We start from the raw sequence: 19895 nt of genomic DNA on the forward strand, positions 1-19895 counted from the left end.
TTGTCACACCCTGAAAATTCAAAATTTATAAATTGTTGTTTAAAAGGAATTTTTAGAATTTATTTTTAAAAGTCTTGAAAATAAGATCTAATTTTAATAATAAATTCCAATATAAAATGGGGCCAGATAAAATTTCATTAAATACTTTGCTTAATTCTATAATTCCTAGATTTTTCTGGGATTTATTTGAGCTAAGGAAGTATTTTTAATAAATGGAATTGCATTTAAGAAATAATTTAAATTGAAAAAGGTTTTAAAAATCTTCTTTTGGCTTTGGGCCGAAAGTCGGCTCAAAAACCTCTCTTTTCTCTCTCCTCGGCCCAGCCGGCCCAGTCCGCAGCCGCGCGCGCGCGTTCGGTCGCTGACAGGTGGGTCCCACCTGTCAGGTCGTCGTCTTCCTCGCGTCGGCCTCCGCCCGAAACCCTAGCCGCCGCCGCCGCCGTTCCTTTCCAAATCCGGCCGTCCCTTTCCGTTTCCGGCCGAATCAATAGAGGGGAAATGATCTCCGGGATCTCCTCCACCTTTTCTCCTTTGGAATCTTCGGCTAAATCGGTTTGGAAACCGATGGGTTCGAGGTCGATTCGGATCGGCTTTGAGCCCGATCTTTCCTTCTCGTCGCCGGTCGCCGTGGGCCTTCGCCGCCGCCTCCGAGCCCCTTTAAAAGGACCCCCCGAGCTCTCCTCTACCCGTCGCCCCCTTCGCCTTCGCCTCTCGTCGTCGGAGAAGCCCTAGCGCCGTGCGCCCTAGCTCAGCCGTCGCCGCCGTCGCTCCAGCCGTGCGCCGCCGCCGTTCCAGCCGTCACCGTCGCTCGGGAAGGCCACCGTCGGGATCGCCAAGTCGCCGCCGTCCTCGTCCGTTGCTTCGCCGCCGTCGGAGACCGCTGGAGCACCATCGCCGTCGTCGAACCGAAGAGCTCCGCCGCTTCTTCTTCGTCGCCGCCGCCGTCCGTTGGGTTTCCGCCGTCGTTTTGGTCGCCGGTGAGTTCGCCGTGCCGTCCGCTACCCGTTGGTGCCCTCCGTTTGCGTCCTCGTGCCACCGTTCGCCGGCGAGTGTGCGCCGCCCGAGCCGTTCGAGCCGCCGAGCCGCCGCCGCCGATGATGACGTCATCGCTGACGTTATCGGGGCCGTCCGCCGTGAGCCGTCGTGGACCCGATCGATCTCGGCCGTCCGTTTTGGTTGGATCGATCTCGGCCGTCCGTTCGCGTGAACCGCCGCCAGTGCGCTCGGTCCACCGCAAACCCTAGCCGCTGACGCAATAAATCCCCTTTTCCTTTCAAAAATAATTCTTTATTGCGTCATAATTCAATTAAAACCGGTTTAAGTGTTTTAATCCGATTTAATCTTTAAAAATTCATAACTAATTCATATTAGCTCCGATTTAGTTGGTTCAAGTCTCTAAATTTTTCTAAAATTGAGATCTACATGTTAAAAATATCCACATGTACTGTTCATGCTTGTTTATGTGCTGTTTTGGTGATTTTTCTCTTTTCTTCTTAGATTCCGTCGTTTCCGGAGAGTTCGTTTTCGCCGGAGAAGAGTTTGAAGAGTTCCAAGGCCAGCAAGGCAAGTCACACAGATCCCAAACAACCCTTTGAGCATGTTGATCCTATTTAAAGCTATTGTTTCTATTCAACTATTGCATTTATTTTCGAATGTCATTGGGTGGATTTAACCTATTCTTTGTTATGGCCCTTTTGTTCTTGTTTACCTTATTCCTTGATACCTTGGGTTATTATAATTTGACTAGCATGGACCTTACATATTGGATTGGTTCAGCTAGATATTAGATGTAATTGCTTAGCCCTGCTTAGAAACACTAGTTCACTTTTGGGTTAACTAATGACTCACTATAATTTAATGATGGCTTAATGATAGTTCACGATGGTTAATCGTGATTAGTTAATTAATTAATGTGCTAACTAAAACCTGATAATGGTGGGTTGTGAGCACATGGTTTTGTTGGTCGTGCTCATGACAATTAAGGACCGGTTCACGAGTTTCGGTTGTGAAACATTAACCGTGCCAACCACAAGCTAGCGTGGGCAACGGCTTTATCTTTTGTATAGCATGGTTCATTGCAGAGCACCAGGTTGAGAAGTGGCGGAGATAAGCCCACGGGGGTCGCTGGGGAGTCCATTACCTCTGGTTTTGAGGGGGAGATTATGATCCAGGAACGGTGCACTGTAGTGGATTGTGTTGTGCGAGAGGTAATGTCACAGCTCCTTTCCGAGGTACCGTGGTGGTACTAAGGCACATGGTGACATGATGTGGGGCTGTGTCTTGTGGGTACAGTGGTACACCTCTGATCAGAGTAAAACTATTCGAATAGCCGTGCCCGCGGTTATGGGCGGGTCTAACAATGTTTTTCGTGATTAGTCTCACATTTCTCACCATAGTAAATGATGCTTTATTTGGTTATAATTTGTTTAGCTCCTGGTTTGGAATGGTTAATTCCTGGTTTGGAGATTAGATCTGTTCAGCCGGGAATGGTTGTTCAGAATGGTTGGGCCTATACAACAGGGTATGTTGTATAGCGTTGGTTTAATATTGTTTAATACTTCACTGTTTTATTAAATTCTCAAATGTTTACTAAATGCTGCTTTTGCAAAATAAAACCCTATTATGCCATCCTTTGGTATCCTTGTGCACTTGCATATTTGCTGCGTGACTTGCTGAGTATGTCATATACTCACCTTGCAATCATTCATCAGAGGAAGAGTTCTACAATGAGGCTGATGGTGTGGAGGATTAGGTGTAGCCTTGGTCAAGCTGCCTGTGGAGTGGAGCCGTCCGCGCCGTTTATTTTATTTTCCGCTGCTTAGATCTTTATTGATTGAGAGGAACTATCTACCTCTGTAATAATATTTTATTCGTTTAAATTAGAGTATTAATTGTACTCTATTATCAATTTGTTATTGTGTGCCTCGGCTGATTCCTGGACGAGGGTTCACACACATGTAAGCGTTTGGAATTTTGGATAGAAATTCCGGGCGTGACAGCAAGCTACTCGGCTTCCTCGTCTCCGGCAGAGGAATAGAAGCAAATCCCGAGAAGATCATGGTAATCGAGAACATGAGGTCGCCTACAAGACTCAAGGAAGTACAGAAGCTAACCGGATGCATGGCAGCACTAAGCAGGTTCGTCGCTAGGATGGGAGAGCGAGGACAACCTTTCTTCGCTCTGCTGAAAAAACAAGACAAATTTGTATGGACACAGGAGGCCGAAGAGGCATTCATTGCATTCAAGCGCTACCTATCAAATCCACATGTACTTGTTGCCCCTCAACCTAATGAAGAATTATTTCTCTATATTGCCGCCACGCCATATTCCGTTAGCACTATCATTGTTGTTGAGAGAGAGAAGGTGCAACTACCAGTCTACTATGTCAGCGAAGCTCTCCACGACGTAATGACAAGATATCCACAGATCCAAAAACTGCTCTACGCAGTAATCATGACATCAAGAAAGCTATGCCAGTACTTCCAAGCCCACAGGGTCACAGTTGTCTCCTCCTTCCCTCTCGGTGAAGTCATGAGAAATAAAGATGTTGTCAGCCGCATTGCCAAATGGGTAGTCGAGCTAAGCCAATTTGATATCCACTTCGTGCCACGAACAGCCATCAAGTCCCAGGTACTCGCCGATTTCGTAGCCGATTGGACCATGCCCGATAACAGGTCAGACAACCAAATCGACAATGAAACGTGGACCATGGCATTCGACGGCGCACTCAACAGCAAGGGAGCAGGGGCAGGATTCATCTTGACATCACCTTCGGGAGATCAATTCAAGCATGCAATTCACCTCAACTTCAGGGCAACCAATAACACAGCCGAATATGAAGGACTACTCGCGGGGATAAGAGTTGCAGCTGCGCTCGTAGTCAGGTGACTGATCGTGAAAGGGGATTCCGAACTAGTCGCGAACCAGGTGCATAAAGACTACAAGTGCTCTAGCCCCGAGTTATTCAAGTATCTCGCAGAAGTCAGGAAGCTGGAGAAAAGGTTCGATGGGATCGAGGTCCGACATGTATACCGCAAAGACAACATCGAACCAGATGATCTAGCACGACGTGCGTCCAGGCGAGAGCCACTCGAACCTGGCACCTTTCTGGACGTCCTAACCAGGCCATCAGTGAAAGAGGCAAGCGGCGAAGATAGCCCGGTCGCCCCCGACATCAGCTCGGGGGCTATAGAGGCAGAGCGCACCGTTGCCGATATCGAGACCACGGACGACTGGCGCACCCCACTCATTAAATTCATAGGCAGCGAAGAGTTGCCCGAGGACGACGCAGAAGTCGAGAAAATATCCCGTAAAGCAAAAGTCTACTGTATGATCGGCAATGATCTATACAAGAAGGCACCAAACGGGGTACTCCTAAAATGCATCTTGTCCGACGACGGCAGACACCTCCTCCTCGACATACATGAAGAGATCTGTGGGTCACATGCCGCCGGTCGGACATTAGTCGGAAAAGCTTTCCAACAAGGGTTTTTCTGGCCAAACGCCCTCAAAGACGCCTGCGACATGGTTCAACAGTGTGAAGCCTGTCAATTCCACAGTAAACACACAAAGCTGCCAGCGCAAGCACTCCAGACTATCCCTTTCACTTGGCCGTTATCGTGCTGGGGGCTAGATATACTCAGGCCATTCCCACGAGGACAGGGCGGCTACAGGTTCCTATTCGTGGCGATCGACAAATTCACCAAGTGGATTGAAGCGACACCCACGGGGGAAATCAAGGCCGACAACGCCATCAAATTCATCAAAGGGATATTCTGCAAATTCGGATTGCCCCACCGTATCATAACAGACAACGGCTCCCAGTTCATCAGTGCCGATTTCCAGGATTACTGCATCAGGCTGGGAGTCAAGATCTGCTTCGCCTCGGTTTCTCACCCTCAGAGCAATTGACAAGTCGAGAGGGCAACGGCATAATACTACAAGGAATCAAGACCCGCGTCTACGACAGGCTCATGTCACACGACAAGAATTGGGTCGAGGAACTTCCATCAGTACTATGGGCCGTGCGTACCACACCGACAACGTCCAACAAGGAGACACCCTTCTTCCTCGTGTACGGCTCAGAGGCGATGCTCCCCACCGAGCTACGACATCAAAGTACACGAGTACAGAAGTATTCCGATGAGGATCAGGAAGAGCAGCGATACGACGATGTGAATCTACTCGAGGAACATCGCGAACGAGTTGCCGTTCGAGCAGCCAGCTACCAACAAGCCCTTCGCCGTTACCACGAGAAGCGCATCCGAGCACGCATGCTTTCGATCGGCGACTACGTCCTCCGACGGGTTCAAAGCCAAGCAGGGCGCAACAAGCTCTCACCCAAATGGGAAGGACCGTACACGATCACGCAAGTTTTGCGGCCAGGTGCATTCAAAATCGCAGATGGCGATGGTCGCGAGTTGGCAAATTCCTGGAACATTGATCAATTACGTAAATTCTATGTATAAGTCAATAGTATCCATACTTGTAAGACATCTTACAGCCTCAATAAAGCCTATTTTTTAGGTACAGACTACAATCAAAGTGTTCCTTTTCGATGATCCCTTACCCAGATGACACCTAACGTTGAAACCTATCCTCATGTCTCTTTACGCCGTCTTGACAAGGCCTCCGAGGAACCTAAGGGAACTTCGGCGGGGACACCCAGAGCCGATAAGGCCTTGTCGGATCCTGTAGAGACGAAAGACCATGTAAGATCTGGTTGTGTAAGAGTTCTCGCCGTGCGTATTAACCAAGCCGTGTAATCGGAAATAAACTTTCCAACTTCACGGCTGGGGGCTAGGATCAGTGCTTGTTCAACCGAGGCAGGTCAAAGGTCCAAGAGCCTTATCTTCCGAGAAGAATTCTCCGATGACAAGGCTGGAGGCTAGGGAGAGTGTATAACTCAAACGACTGATCGAAGTCGCGAAGTGAGAAGACACTCATACACACTACGTCCAGAGTAAGAAAGCTTAGTAAGATAGATTTCTTTTCTATTCCACAAGTATTTCTTACAATTCCATCAAAATTCAAAACTATATTACACTTTTTCCAAAGACATTTGTCACAGGATACGGAGACTACCAGGAAGGACAACGCTAGTCCATCGACTGGAAAACCTTCTCCGCCAGCGGCGCCATCGACTTTGCCAGGCCATCTATCTCCGTAGGAGTTCTCTGGGAACGAGAAAACCCTTCGCGGAGGAACTCGAGATGCAGCTGCGAACGATGATCTCGTATGCAGGCCAACACGTGCCCCCCGGCATATCGGCTTGAGCGACGACACTCCTGCTTCAAGGCCTCGTCGATATGTTGACCGATGCCTTCGAGCTGGGCATAGGCCCCATTCAGCCATGAGATGTATCCGGCAGCCGATTCCTCGGGATCCCCACGGGGTATTCGGAGCTCTCTACAGACTCTCGACATGGATGTGCAGCAACTCTTCAGATACGAGTTGAACCACACCTCACGACCCCGGAGTGTCTCTACGGCCTGGTCCTTTCTCACCTCCAGCATAGTCCTCTCGAGTTCCGCGACCTCAAACTTCGTCCTCCAATACTGGATGCGACGATCCTGGTCAGCAAGCGCACTCTCGAGATCTGCTCAGCATGGAAACGACTAAGTCAAGCTGCTCTTCTCTCCCGAGAACACAACAAATCAAGTCGATCCAGACGGAAGGGCAAAGGAAATGGTAACAAAGGACAACAAAGTACTCAAGATCAAAATGCTAAATAAAGCTAAGGCAATGACCGCACACACTAGGGCGGTTGAGACCAATAAAAGTTTTACAAAGCATGACTAAAGAGTACAAGAGAGCTAAGACCCTACTCTTCAAAAAGCGAGAGGACGGACTCCCCCAGATCGCCGACCTCCTCCATCACATCCTTGCGCGCGTCGCTAACCGCCCCCTGATCCAAGATCTTCCACAGATCGAGTTCAGGGTGCGCCAGCCTCACACATGCAAGGACGTGGCACACCCCGGTGTAGATCCCATTAGACGTCTCCTCTCCGATCCTGGCCGCATGCTTGGAGGGGATCTCCTCCATCACCGTCACCAGCTCCGCAAGAGAAGACGTCAGCGAGAACTCATCGGGATTCGCCGGGATGGTGGACTTGATACCGCACTCCCCGGCGAGCTGGTGCAGACCAGTATAGGTGACCCGCAATGAGCCATGGATTTCCGACAAGTTGTTCTCAAGCTCCGACATGCGATGCTCGAGCCCCTGCCGTTGTCGCTCGTTGCCGGCCACCAGTTCCCTCATCTTCTGGAGGTCCTCGCGAACCTCCGCCAGGTCGCGCGCTAGCCGATCGGCGTGCTTGTTCGCCGACGACGCAGCCGCCGCCCTCGCCTCCGCGATTTCGTGGCTAACACCGCGAGCACCAGCCTCGAGGAGGCGCCCCATCTCAACCTGGAGCTCCTCCCAGGTGAGGACGGCAGCCGGCGAACCACAATCAGCCACAAGATCCCCCAGACATCCGTCGCCTCATGGCTCCTGGGCACGACAACGACATCCGTTGAGGCCACGGCAGGAGACGCGTTGGAGGTCCCCCAGACCCATCTTGCGCTGCCTTCGCCCGCGCCGCCCTGCGAAAGGCTGCGATTGAGACAGAGTTCGACGAAATCACGAAACCTCAAATTCATTCACTTACTTCTCGCTGAGCGTCACAAGCCGCTGCCATCGCGGAGGCGGGGGAGACGCGTCCGAGGCCTGGAGTACAATCGATATGATGTGAGGTGGAAGTTTTCCGACTACGTGATCAAATAACAGGAGAACTTACCGAGGGGGTGGGTGTCTTCCGACAATGTCCGACTACAGAGGAGAATTTCCTCCCCTTTTTCGGAACATCGCTGCCACTCGTCGTGGCAGCGGCAGCAGCAGTGTCAGACGCCTCCTTGGCGACCTTCTCCTTCAGCGACGCTGCCACCTGATGGTCCACGAGCGGCCCGATGATATCAGTCAGAGGAAGAGCCTATGTTTCATGAAGTCATAATGCGATCCCGGAAGAAAAATGCAAAAGGACCGCTAAGTACACTTACATTGATGGCAGCGTCACGCTCGGCTGCCCCTTTCTCGCAAAGGGGGACGGGGACGTTGCTCGCCGTTGTCGGGCCGCTGATCATCAGTTGGCTGACGCGGCGCTCCACGGTTGCACTATTCAAGCCTGTAGATCGAGAACAGAATCCGATAAGCCGGGAAGAACATGCGCATAAGGGAGTCAATTTAACTAAAAAGGAAATACCTCGAGGAGAAACCCGGGTCGCGTCCTCTGGCCCATAATAATCAAAGGCAGGAAGGGCTCGAGCCTGAAGCGGCTGGATCCGCCTACCAATGAAATCGGCAGCAACTTCATACCCCGACAACCCCCGTTCTCGGAGGTCGTCAACGATATCGATGAAAGATTGGAGGGACGGGGTCAAGGCAGGTTTGGTGGTCCAAGATGGAACCTTGTCTGGCTGCTCCTCAGGAACAACGAAGGCAGGATCCGAATCCTCTACCTGAAGATAGAACCACCTCCCCCGCCATTTGCTGCGAGATGAGGGGCACTGAAAGGGGATGTATCGTGACTTCAGGCCATCCCGAAGTCGGAAACCAACACACCCGGACACCTTTTTGGATTCCATCCAGCGTAACTCATAGTAAAAGCGGAAGAGGTCAAGAAACGGCTCTACCCCAATGTAGGCCTCACAAAGGTGAAAAATACTCAGGAAGGCGATGGAGTTGGGGTTCAAATGGAGCAAGGAAAGACCATAGAAATTTAAGACCAAAAGGAGAAATTCAGAAGGCGGAGGAAGAAAACCGCAGAGAATAAAGTCCTCAACCGCAACCATGCGACCCAGGACAGGCTGGGGTTCAGTACCTCCTACTTCCCTCTCCGCGGTCCCGCGACTGGGAAGGGCGCCATCCTCCTGCAGTTTCTTCAGTGACACACTGGTGGAGGTAGACTTGTCAAGATCCATGGCCACCGGAGATCGCCGGAGAAAGGACCGAGATGAGTTGGCTAGGGTTTTTGCGGGAGCGAAGAAGACGAGGGACGCTTGGAAGCTGGAGAGTTTTTTCAACGGGCAGACCTCAAATTGGATCCCCAAAACTCCCTTAAATAGACGCACCTCCGCCGGTGCGAATTTCTGGGTCCGTTACGCGTGGCAGTTTTTCGGACTTCAATTTAAATTCACTCATGACCGTTGAACTTCACTCGATGTTGTCGATCACTCCTTGTCTCTCCGTCCTCACACCGAGAACAACGACAATTTCGACATGTGAAGTCGCGATCAGTTTCACCAGTTCATTTAAGCAGAAGTCGGGGGGCTACTGTCAGGGTTACGAGTAAGGTATACCCTCTACCCTTCGATATACGTCACATATCGATATGGTATGTTCACGCATATACGGATGTTTTCGGCATACGTTAAGGAAATTCATCATGGATTTCACAGATGGAAGGAGTCCTACTCGGTCAGAACTGGGTCGTCATTGTGTCGTGTTCGGTCCGGTTTCTCCGAGTCCAACTGGGAGACAGGTGACCTGCGATATAAAAGGGACCCCCGGGAGGACCTAAAGCATCGAATCTCAGAGCCAACTCCACCACAGCCTACGAAGCCGGAGCTTATCGGAGCCAAGTCGCTGGGAGATCTAGTCGGATCAACTCGACTACGATCTTGTCGGTATCGTCGAGTTCCACTGTTCCCTTTGTAATCTGTGGTTTCCATCATATAATCCCATATCAACTGGATTAGGGCTATTACCTACCAAGGGGCCTGAACCAGTATAATCTCTGTTTCCTATTTGCTTGATGTCGTACTATGTAGATCCTTGTACCAGCGTACCCCAGTACCCTCTATATCCTGTCTACGGGTATCCCCCGTCGACAGGCTGCATGTGGCAATAATATTATAGAGGAAATGTCAACTGAGATGATTGCGAAGTTTGATAAGTATTGGAAGGAGATCCAAGGACCAATGGGATTGGCCACCATACTTGATCCTAAGTTTAAAACAGACTACCTCCTTGGGTTCATTGAGTCCATTACTAGCCAATCAAGTGAGGAGTGTACAGACAAACTTGAAGAGGTTAAAAACAATTTGTATGACCTCATGAAGGAGTATGAAATGGAAGAGGATGAAGATAACACAGAATCTTCAGCTCATTCACTTGCTAATTCAGGTGTATTGTCTTCAATTAGTGCACGTGTTGCTTGAAGGAGGCCACCAGCAATAAGAGTTAAATCTGAGCTAGATAGGTACTTGGAGGATGAGTTAGTCTCAATTAATATGGAAAACTTCAAGATTTTTGATTGGTGTAAGGTGGCTGGGACACAATATCCTACATTGAGAAAAGTAGCATGGGACATATTTGCCATTCCAGTTAGCCCAGTTGCATCAGAGGCTGCATTCAGCACTAGTGGGAGGGTTCTTAGTGAGCACCGCAGCTGACTCACTTCAGATATCTTGGAGGCCTTAATGTGTTCCCAAAATTGGCTACGAAACAAGTACAAAGGTGTATGTGTTGTACCATTCAAACATAGTGTGATCATTTATATTTTTCCATTGTCATGGTTGCATAATAATCATTACAACTAATTTTGTAGATGCTGATAATGAAGAACCTGCAAGATTTTTGGAGCTGTCTTCAAGAGATCCAAGATAAGATGGAGGTATTCTTTTCAAACTAAAAATAATTGACTATTGCATTGTACTCCCTTCATTTCCTTGCTATCAAATAATTGACTAATGCCTATGTATTTTGCTTGTCTTTTGCATGCAGAGACTTGCACTAGTTTGAGACATGAAGAGTCGAAGACAGTGCCTTCTAAGCTAACGTGTGCATGATGCCTATTTGTGTATTTTGTTTATTGTGATGATCCATTGGATGATGGTTGTCACGACCGGAAATCACCCAACGGGCGTTCCTTACGTGCGTGTATTATTCCTTGTCCCAGGAGGCAAGGTACACCAAAAGTTGATACAATTCAGAGTTTAACAAGCGGAAGCGTAAATAGTTAATTATTACATGGGCAGCGACGGCCCAGCACACTCAAAGACAACGAAGAACAGCGGAAGACTAGGGCGACGACCACAGGCACTTGACGGCAGGCACGAGCTAGACACCAAAGCCTTCATCTTCCAGGGGCTCCTCTTCTGGGTTTGGGAAAAATTGAGCAAGACTGAGTACAACCACCGTACTCAACAAGACACACCCACAAGTGCAGCATAATTGCAAAGGAGTACAATGGAATTATAATATAGGGGTTAGGAGTTGCAGTAAATAGCATTAAAAGACACTTAGTTGCTCAAAGCTATGTTGTAAACACGATCCTAGAGCTATAAAATATTATTAATCAAGGCCGTGAACCCACACGAACCTGCCTTAACCCAAGGCCTACGATGATTCAGACCGAACTGGCAACCCGACCCTGGGTCCCAGCTCGTCCCAAGCCAACCCAGGCCAACCATTCCACATTTTAGTTGTTAAGCAGGTTTTAAGAATTAAAACACTAACTTGGGTACATTGCTCGGCTTGCCCATAACCGAGGGCGCGGCTATTCGAATAGGTTATACTCTGATCAGAGGTGTACATCTTTACCCACAAGACACATCTTCCTCACGTGTAACCACGTGCCACATACCACCACGGTATACAGACGGAAGACGTGACATAGTTCCCAACCCATCCTAGCCATAGACAAGAGTACCGACCCAATCCCACCTACGGCCGGAACCCCCGGGACAGGTAGGCAGGACTGAGCCCCTAGCAGCAGGGCACCAACCCTGTGCCATGACATCTCGACTACCGGGCCGCAGCTCGTGTAGCCTTCATTTGTCCTAGAGATGTCCATCGAATCCCCCGACTTCGTCCATCTCCATCCGTGTACTTTTGTTTATAACCAGACTGAGCCACAAACTAAGCCTTACCCATTAGACATGTGGAAGTACGGTGGTGCTTTGCAACAGAGGCCCGAAGACCGGTCCTTATATGGCCGAGGTGCGACTATCAAAACCATGCACCCCGAGCCCAGCCTAAAACCATTTTGAGAGTTTTGAATAGAGGGGGCGGGGTGAATCCAATTCCACAATAATCCAACAATTCCAGTGTCCAGGTGATATGAATATTACCACAGTCTAGGGTTTTAAAACCACCTAATGTTACCTAATTAATCAGCGAAGCATCTACCTAAAATCATACTAGTGATACCACAAATAGAGTGTCCACTAGTTGGGGGTTTTGTTTATTCTAGGGTGAACAAGGTAATAATAGCAATAAAAATAATAAGGTCGTAACAAAGGTAATAGGCATGGCTAAATAAAACAGTGATAACGCGGGAATTTAAATAAAGCGATAATGCAATAATTTAAATCAAAATAATTTCAGAAATTGGGATTCAATATGTTCAAGGATGATGTGTCTTGCCTTGCTCGCTTTCCCAAACGCCGGCTTCAACTTCCACGAAGAGCGGATCCTCCGAAGCTGCAGCGTCTACACGACCAACGGAAAAGAAAAGGCTTTTACTCTAACAAACTCCATATAAAAAGCATTAACAAAGCACAAAAATGGGTTCTTGACTTCTTAAGGAAAAATTAGAGACTTGAACGGTCCAATTCTGAGTTCAAATGGCCAAGTTATAGCCATTTGAAGTTTATATGCTCTTTAAATGAATATTTGCGAATTTCTTCATTTAAATTTTAATTTAAAATCGGATTTATTGCGTCAGCCGAGGGGAGAGGGCGCGCGGACCGGGTCCACGGGAGCGGGGCCCACGCGGCAGCCTCACGGCCCACGGTGGACCGGGTGCACGCGGCTCACGCCGACCGGCGCCGTGGGCCCCAGGCGTCAGCCGCACCCGAGGGCGCGGGCGGCTGACGGCCGAGCCCCACGTGGCAGCCGCTCGGTGCGCCCGGGGGGGCGGCCATTGCGGCGCGGCCGGCGGGAGGCGGCGCCCGTGCCCCGATGGTCACCGCCGGCGACCACCGGCACGGCGGAACAGCGACCGAGAGAGGGGAGGGAAAGGGGGAAACGAAGCGGCGGTCCACGGCTCACCCCGAGTCGAAGGCGACGACGAAAACGGCGGCCGGAGCGGAGGAAGGCGGCGGCGCGGCTCGGGTCGACGGGGTCGACGGCGTTCCGGCGGTCGGTGAGCGAAGCGGAGGGGCGGACGAGGTCGGCGAGGATGCGGCGAAGCCGAAGGAGGCGGCGCCGGGGCGGGAGATGGTCCGGGGCGACGGCGGCGGCGGACCGGAGCTCGGCGGCGACGGCGGAGAGAGAGTGCGACGGCGCGGGCTCGATTCCGACGGGGAGGAAAGGCGGCGAGTGGCGGAAACGGTGGAGGGGAAGGGGATGACGGGTGGGCCCCACCCGTCAGCGAGGGTGGCGGGCGGGCCCGCCCGTCAGCGGCGCGCGCGCGGGGAGGAGGCCGAGTGGGCCGCGGGGAGAGGAGAGGGAGGGGAGGGAGCTGGGCCGAGCCGGCCCAAGAGGGGGAGGGGGAGGGAAAGGGAACTTTTTAGGGTTTTTCTTTTTATAAAACCTTTTTAACTTTGTTTATTTCTTCTTAATTATCATTTGTGCTCTGAAAATTCCACTAAAATTTATTTACGCATTTTAGGCTTTTTAGGAAATATACAAAAATCCTCCAAGCCTTATTTGACTTTTAACTTTGCACATTTTAATTTTTGAAGGCTTTCACATGGATTTTAATTATTCTAATCATAATTTAGAGGATGTATTTTAGAGTCGATTTGGGACGCGACAATGGTGCCCCAGACTCATATGTTGCTGACTTAGTGACTATGCTCATTTGTGATTTGTGAAACTAATATTAGCTTCAGACTGTCATTTTGTGGCTCATGTGATCATGTGATGTTTAATATTAGCTCCAGAGTCTAGACTGCAATTTTGTGGCTCATGTCATCAGGTGATGTTTATTTGTGTTTTGCCTAATGAAGTAATGACAAATGATAATGATCCTTACTGTGATTGTGATCTATAATTTGCTGATTTGTTGAGTGGAGTATTTTGGATATATTTGATATAATGTGATTGTGAATATGTTGTTTAACCGGGGACGTGTTCACCATGGAGAAAAATTCACCGCGTGGTGATCGGGGCTAGAGAAATTATAGCCCCGTTGTAGTTGACGGGGGCGGGGACAGTGACATATTTTCACCGTGGTGACGGGGACACGGGCATGACCCCGACGGTGAATTAACCATTGCCATCTCTATTAACACCAGACTCAAAGATGCAAAAGGTGCCAGGACTGCGGGATGCAGGTGCACGTCACAAGCCTGAGAAGGAGCGATCGTATCGCAGAGAAAGAGAGAGGAGAAACGGAATGGGATAGAGGACAGGGCATGACCATTGATGGGAGATTTTTGTGGTGCATCCAGCATATGGTGGGTCCCATGGTATGCTTTATATTTTTCCTTTTAATTTCCGTCGCACTTTTGGACGTATCAAAGCATGCATCCATACCAATATACTTATAGCAAATGGTCTATATCATATACCTAATTAAAGAAAATATGTAAAGCTTTCGGCGATTTTTTTTCAATTGAAATGGACTAAACTTAGAGTTTGCTTGTTTAGAATAGGGCTTAATTCCGAGTTTGATACACAATGGATTTTCTCTGATTTTTGGGACAACGGAAAAATGAAAAGATAAGAATCGAAACCCTCGATCAATTTTAGATTATCTATAAGGAAATGACCTGATTTCACAAGAGGTGGCTTCAGCCGGTGTTGGGCAACTGAGAGAATCTGGACAGATATGGGAAGGCGGAGGGAAGGAGAAAGGAGGAAAATGGGCCGGCTTAGCTACGGGTTGAGGAAGAAAATTGGCTAAAAAAGGCCCATACACAAATGAGGATTTTTATTTAGATTTTGTTTTAAATAAATGCTGAAATGATATTTGTATTATAGAAAATAGCAATTAATCTTTGAAAATTCCGAGAAAAAATCAAAGAGTGTAAATAATCATGAAGAATTTAATAAAAAATTAAATTCAGCCATGCTATTTTATTTCCCACACTTACTTTACTTATAAATTAATTTAATTATACATCTACCTATTTAAAAATACCTAGATATCTCAGGAAATTTATAATTTAATTAACTACAAAATGTAAATCTTTCTCAATTGTTCCTCAATTTTCTCGTTTTTTCTTCCCTTGCAACGCACGGGCACTTTTTATAGTCTTTTAAAATATTTGTAGTGTTTTTATCATCTCACCTGACATAATGACGCTGAAAAAAAATAGGAAATCAAAAATAGATAGCTCCCTTCACAAACCCAGATTCGTATTCCTGGTTTGCAACCTAGGACTAAAGGGGTTGCAACCCGGACTATAAATTCTCTAGCAGTTCCAATTTCTTTAAAGTATTATGTAATTCACGTTCTTATTAGCTTTGAACCATTTATTTAAAAAGTGGCTCCAACTAGCTAAAGAGTACTGTACTCTCTCCTTCCCAAATTGATCATTATATAATGAAATCTAAAATTTCTCAAATTGATCATCATATAACTTTATGGACGCGGATTTCATCGGAATACAATTAATGCAACATCGGAGAATGTGTGCATGCTAGCGACCAATTTTATTACCATTTCTAATTCGATCTTTATTCCTGATCCAATTGGTACTACATCTCCTAGCGCCGGTCCCCCTGCTCCGTGCCAATCAGATCTTTGTTCCCGATCCAGCTTCTCCTAGCACTGGTTACAACGCTCGGAGGCCGGGGAAAGACCGGCCGCGACGATGGCCCCAACCTTTGGCACCCTGTGTCATCTCCTCGCTTAGAGCAGGTACAATAGTAGTAGACTATAAACCAGCTATAACCACTGCATATATCGAGAAAAAAAGAGAAGAGAGAAAAAAGCGGGCTACAAATTTATAGCTAGCTGCAACACGGACTCTAATATGTTATGTGTGTATGAGATGTGGGACCGGGTATTAATGGTGTAGTATATTTTTATAGTTAACTATTGTATAAATGGGCTATTAGATTATTTATAGATAATTTAGAGTCAGTAGTTGGCTATACTATTAAAATACTCTTAAGGATTAGAGCCCGCCCTCTCGTAGTGAGTTCGTTTCCAAGGTTGGGTGCTGGGGTTCTTGGTTAAATATGGCGTATATACATAAGTATATAACGTATATAAATTTTATATAAGTATGTATTAAAAAATAAAAAAACTAGAAAATATATTATGTATACAAAGTTTGTATACACATAAAAAGTTTTTTACACGTATATAAACTTTGTATCCCGTAAAAAAAACAAAAAAAAAACGGAAGGAAAAAACCGAAGAAATACCGAAAAGATACAAAGAAAACCGAAAAAAATCCCACGCGCGGCGCGGCTTCTGCCGCCCTCCTCATCCGCGCGGACGTCGGCGAATTAGCAATTTCGGGTATTTTTGCTAGTAATTAATAATAGGTATACTATATATATATAATCTCCTAGGGCTTAGGGTTTTACCTTAATTTCCTTCTCCAACTCGATCGATATATATATATATACACACCCTAAGCCCCGGCCTGCAACAAACTACACCGATCGACCAGGCGGGCAGCGAGAGATGATGCGCCCCTCCGGCCTCCTCATCAGCGGCGGCTCCGTAGTCGTGCGGCCGGCAACCATGGCTGCGCGCGCCCCCTCGCGGCTTCCGTCCGTCGTCGTCCACCTCCCGAGGTGCACCGCCACAGGAGGGCCGCCGCACTGCAGGCTGACAGCGGAGGCATCGTCCGTCCTCCCCAACATGTCCGTAGCGTCCCCATGGGTCAACGATGACGACCTCACCGAGGTGATCGATCGATCTCATCTTCGATCATGATCTCTTAATTCTTTCCTTCGATCATGCAATACAAATACAATATAGAAAATCCATATTGATTATTCTCTAAATTAATTTGTTGTTTAATTTCTTTTGCTGCCGATCGATTACTCGATTAAATTAGTTAGGCACCTGCTGATCCATCTTGCTAACTTCATAACTTAAACTAAAATTGTTGCATTTTGTTTTCGATGTTCCGTTGAAACAACTAATATTTCTATTTATTATTAGTTTAATAGTATATCCTTCATCCCAATTTGATCATCCCCTAAATAAAAGGTGCAAAGACAAGGACAATAAAATTTTCATGTTTTTAAATTAATTATCACCAATCAAGGTGCTCCATATATCCAGTGGATATTGCATCACACTTTAAATGTTGCATGGAATTGCACTAACAGTCGTAGCATGCATATGGCTTCATGCATGCATTCCATTCAGCGATGCCCAATTACCCTTTGCATAATAAATAAATAAAGAGACACTTATTATTATATGATAATTATTTTAGGAAGACCTCAAAATCGTTAGGTGATGATCAAATTGGGATGGAGAGAATATCTTTAGATCTAATTTATTTATTTGCTTGTGTGATATATTTTCATTATTAAAAAAAATCTGATTTACTCATATAGAGTCGTATCAATTGTATGATATCTATCGAATATTATTTATTAATTACTCCCTACGTCCCTAAATATTTGACGTCGTTGACTTTTTTAAATATGTTTGACCGTTTGTCTTATTCAAAAAATTTAAGTAATTATTAATTATTTTCCTATCATTTGATTCATTGTTAAATATACTTTTATGTATACATATAGTCTTATTACATATTTCACAAAAATTTTTAAATAAGACGAATGGTCAAACATATTTTAAAAAGTCAACTGCGTCAAATATTTTGGGACGGAGGGAGTAGTTAATTATGAGCATAATATTTACGTTTTTGGCAGATTTCCATCTACGAGGTAATTGCGTGGTCTGCAGAAGAAGCCATGGAACTCATCAAGCAGACTCCACCTCCACCACCTCCTCCTCCTCCTCCTCCCTCTCCTCCGGCGACGCACGACGTGGGCCAGCCACCTCCTCCTCCCTCCCTTGCAGCGCCGCCGCCGGCGCAGCACGACATGGGCAAGCTACTCCGCATGTACGCGCGGCTGCTCCGCCGCCTGGAGTCGCAGGCCATCGACATGTACGCCGGCAGCAGGAGGCTGGTGGAGTACCACGTCATGGCGTGGGGCGCCTACGAGGCGACCCGGCCCGCGCTCCTCGGCCTCGGGTTCATGGCGGGGCCAGGGATCGAGGAGGTTCTCATCGAGTGCATCAACAGGGGCAACGCCGCCGTCGCCGCCGCCGCCGCCGCCGGCGACGGCCAGCCGAGGCTGCTCGCCGCGTTCGGGATCAAGCCGGAGAGCCTGCCGGCGAACCCGACGGAGAGGCGCTTCGTGGCCGGCATCCTGTACGCTGCGCTGGAGATGAGGAACTGCGTGCGGAGGCGGGTCCGGTGGCTGAGGAGGGTGGAGAGGTTCAACCAGCGGCGGCGGGAGGAAGAGGCGGAGGCGGCCATGAGGAGGGAGGAGGAGGAGGCGAGGAGGAAGCTGGAGGTGCAAAAGGTTCTTGAGGGGTATGAGGAATTTATAAATTTTAAATAAATATTTGGCTTGTTTAGATTCAAGGAATTAATTTTGGAGGTTTTTCACAGTAATTAATTGTTTTGATCCCTATGAAATTACTACTTTCCAAAGTAGCACTTAGCCTTACAAAGTACTGAAGGATCCAAGCTTCACAGTGCACTTCATACTATTGAAGGGAGTAGTTGCATTTTCAATTGTTTTCAGTGGCTACTCGTGATAGAAACCATTATATATCTTTGGCTGTTATTGTGACTTATATGTTCTAAACTCATCCAATTTGTTTTTTTGGAGCCCTTTTTGAAGGAAATTTTATTTATCTTAGACAACTAATAAGACGGTATAATTAGTGCAAGACCACTCTCAATCTGTGCACGCATCATATGAATTACTTTCTAAGAAAAGGAAATAAAAAGACAAGACAACAAATATCATACCGTCCGAACTATAACCACTAGGGATCATCATCCTCGGACAATCAAAACAGCTCTTCTAAAACATCGTCTCTAAAAAAAGAACAACGTGTGTACGTATCGACATTGCCATGATCCAATCAGTAAATATACCATAACATAGGTTGTAGTTACACTATGAAGAAACTCTTCTAACTCTATATAATACCTTCAACAAGCTAGGAAGCAAATAAACATGCATGCCGCCCCACCATTCCAAGGCGGTTCTTCCATACCCCGTACACTTACAAGCAAGCAAATAGGCACACTGCTAAAATTCATGCTCTTAACAAGCACGCCAATAGGCACATGGCCAAAATTCATAGGGTCCATCTAAAGAGAGAGAGTTATTGTTAGTGTAAGTGATGCATCTAAATAGTGGAAGAGTTATTATCAGTGTAAGTGATGAGCAAGCCTATAGGCACATGCATTCAAAATTTGTAGGGTCCATCCAAAGAGAGAAAGAGCTAGATCTAAAGAAACAAAGAGTGAGTGTTGTCGGCATAAATGATATCATAATTTGAAACAAGATAGCTTCGACCTACATGATGATATAAAAGTCAGTAACTAGTGATGAAGATGTGTCACAATGAGTAACTGCACCTAGTGGAGAGAAGGGCTTAGGCTTCACTGCCACCTGCGCAAATACAATCACTCCCACCGTTCATAGATCACCACTGCTTAAAAAAAAGTTTGTGCGGGGCGGTCAAGAACCTGTTTACAATGGTGTTTTAGACCCGCCTACAACCAAGGCCTTGTAAAAATCACATGATTTGGGCAAGCGAAATAACGACCGCTCTTGGAAATCAATTTCCATGGACGACTCCCTTAAGTTTAAAGGACTTGCCCATGAGAACAAATTTCTAGTTTTTGAATTTGTTGGTGAAAAATTCCGTAATTTAGTAGACACAGCATATTAAATCATACTCCATCCGTCCAAAAAAAACTCGACCTAGGGTTACATATTCTCTTTTTTTTAGGGG

The 19895-nt window shown here is 47.2% G+C and overlaps 1 protein-coding gene across 1 annotated transcript; it reads left to right on the forward strand.

The window, feature by feature from the left end:
- Positions 1-16514: 16514 nt before the first annotated feature.
- LOC107276149 (uncharacterized) lies at positions 16515-18734 on the forward strand. The gene is made up of 2 exons (XM_015787128.3): positions 16515-16796; positions 17783-18734. The coding sequence occupies exons 1-2, from the start codon at positions 16572-16574 to the stop codon at positions 18479-18481; spliced, it is 924 nt and encodes a 307-aa protein (XP_015642614.1). The 5' UTR covers positions 16515-16571; the 3' UTR covers positions 18482-18734.
- Positions 18735-19895: the final 1161 nt, after the last annotated feature.

Source organism: Oryza sativa, chromosome 6 (genome assembly GCF_034140825.1).
Source record: "Oryza sativa Japonica Group chromosome 6, ASM3414082v1".
NCBI classification, from domain to species: Eukaryota; Viridiplantae; Streptophyta; class Magnoliopsida; order Poales; family Poaceae; genus Oryza; species Oryza sativa.

Bases quoted from the DNA above. Each gene is read 5' to 3' on its own strand.
- LOC107276149 (XM_015787128.3), top strand. From the start codon at position 16,572: ATGATGCGCCCCTCCGGCCTCCTCATCAGCGGCGGCTCCGTAGTCGTG. The intron at 16,797-17,782 runs GTGATCGATCGA...CGTTTTTGGCAG, and splicing joins ACGATGACGACCTCACCGAG to ATTTCCATCTACGAGGTAAT.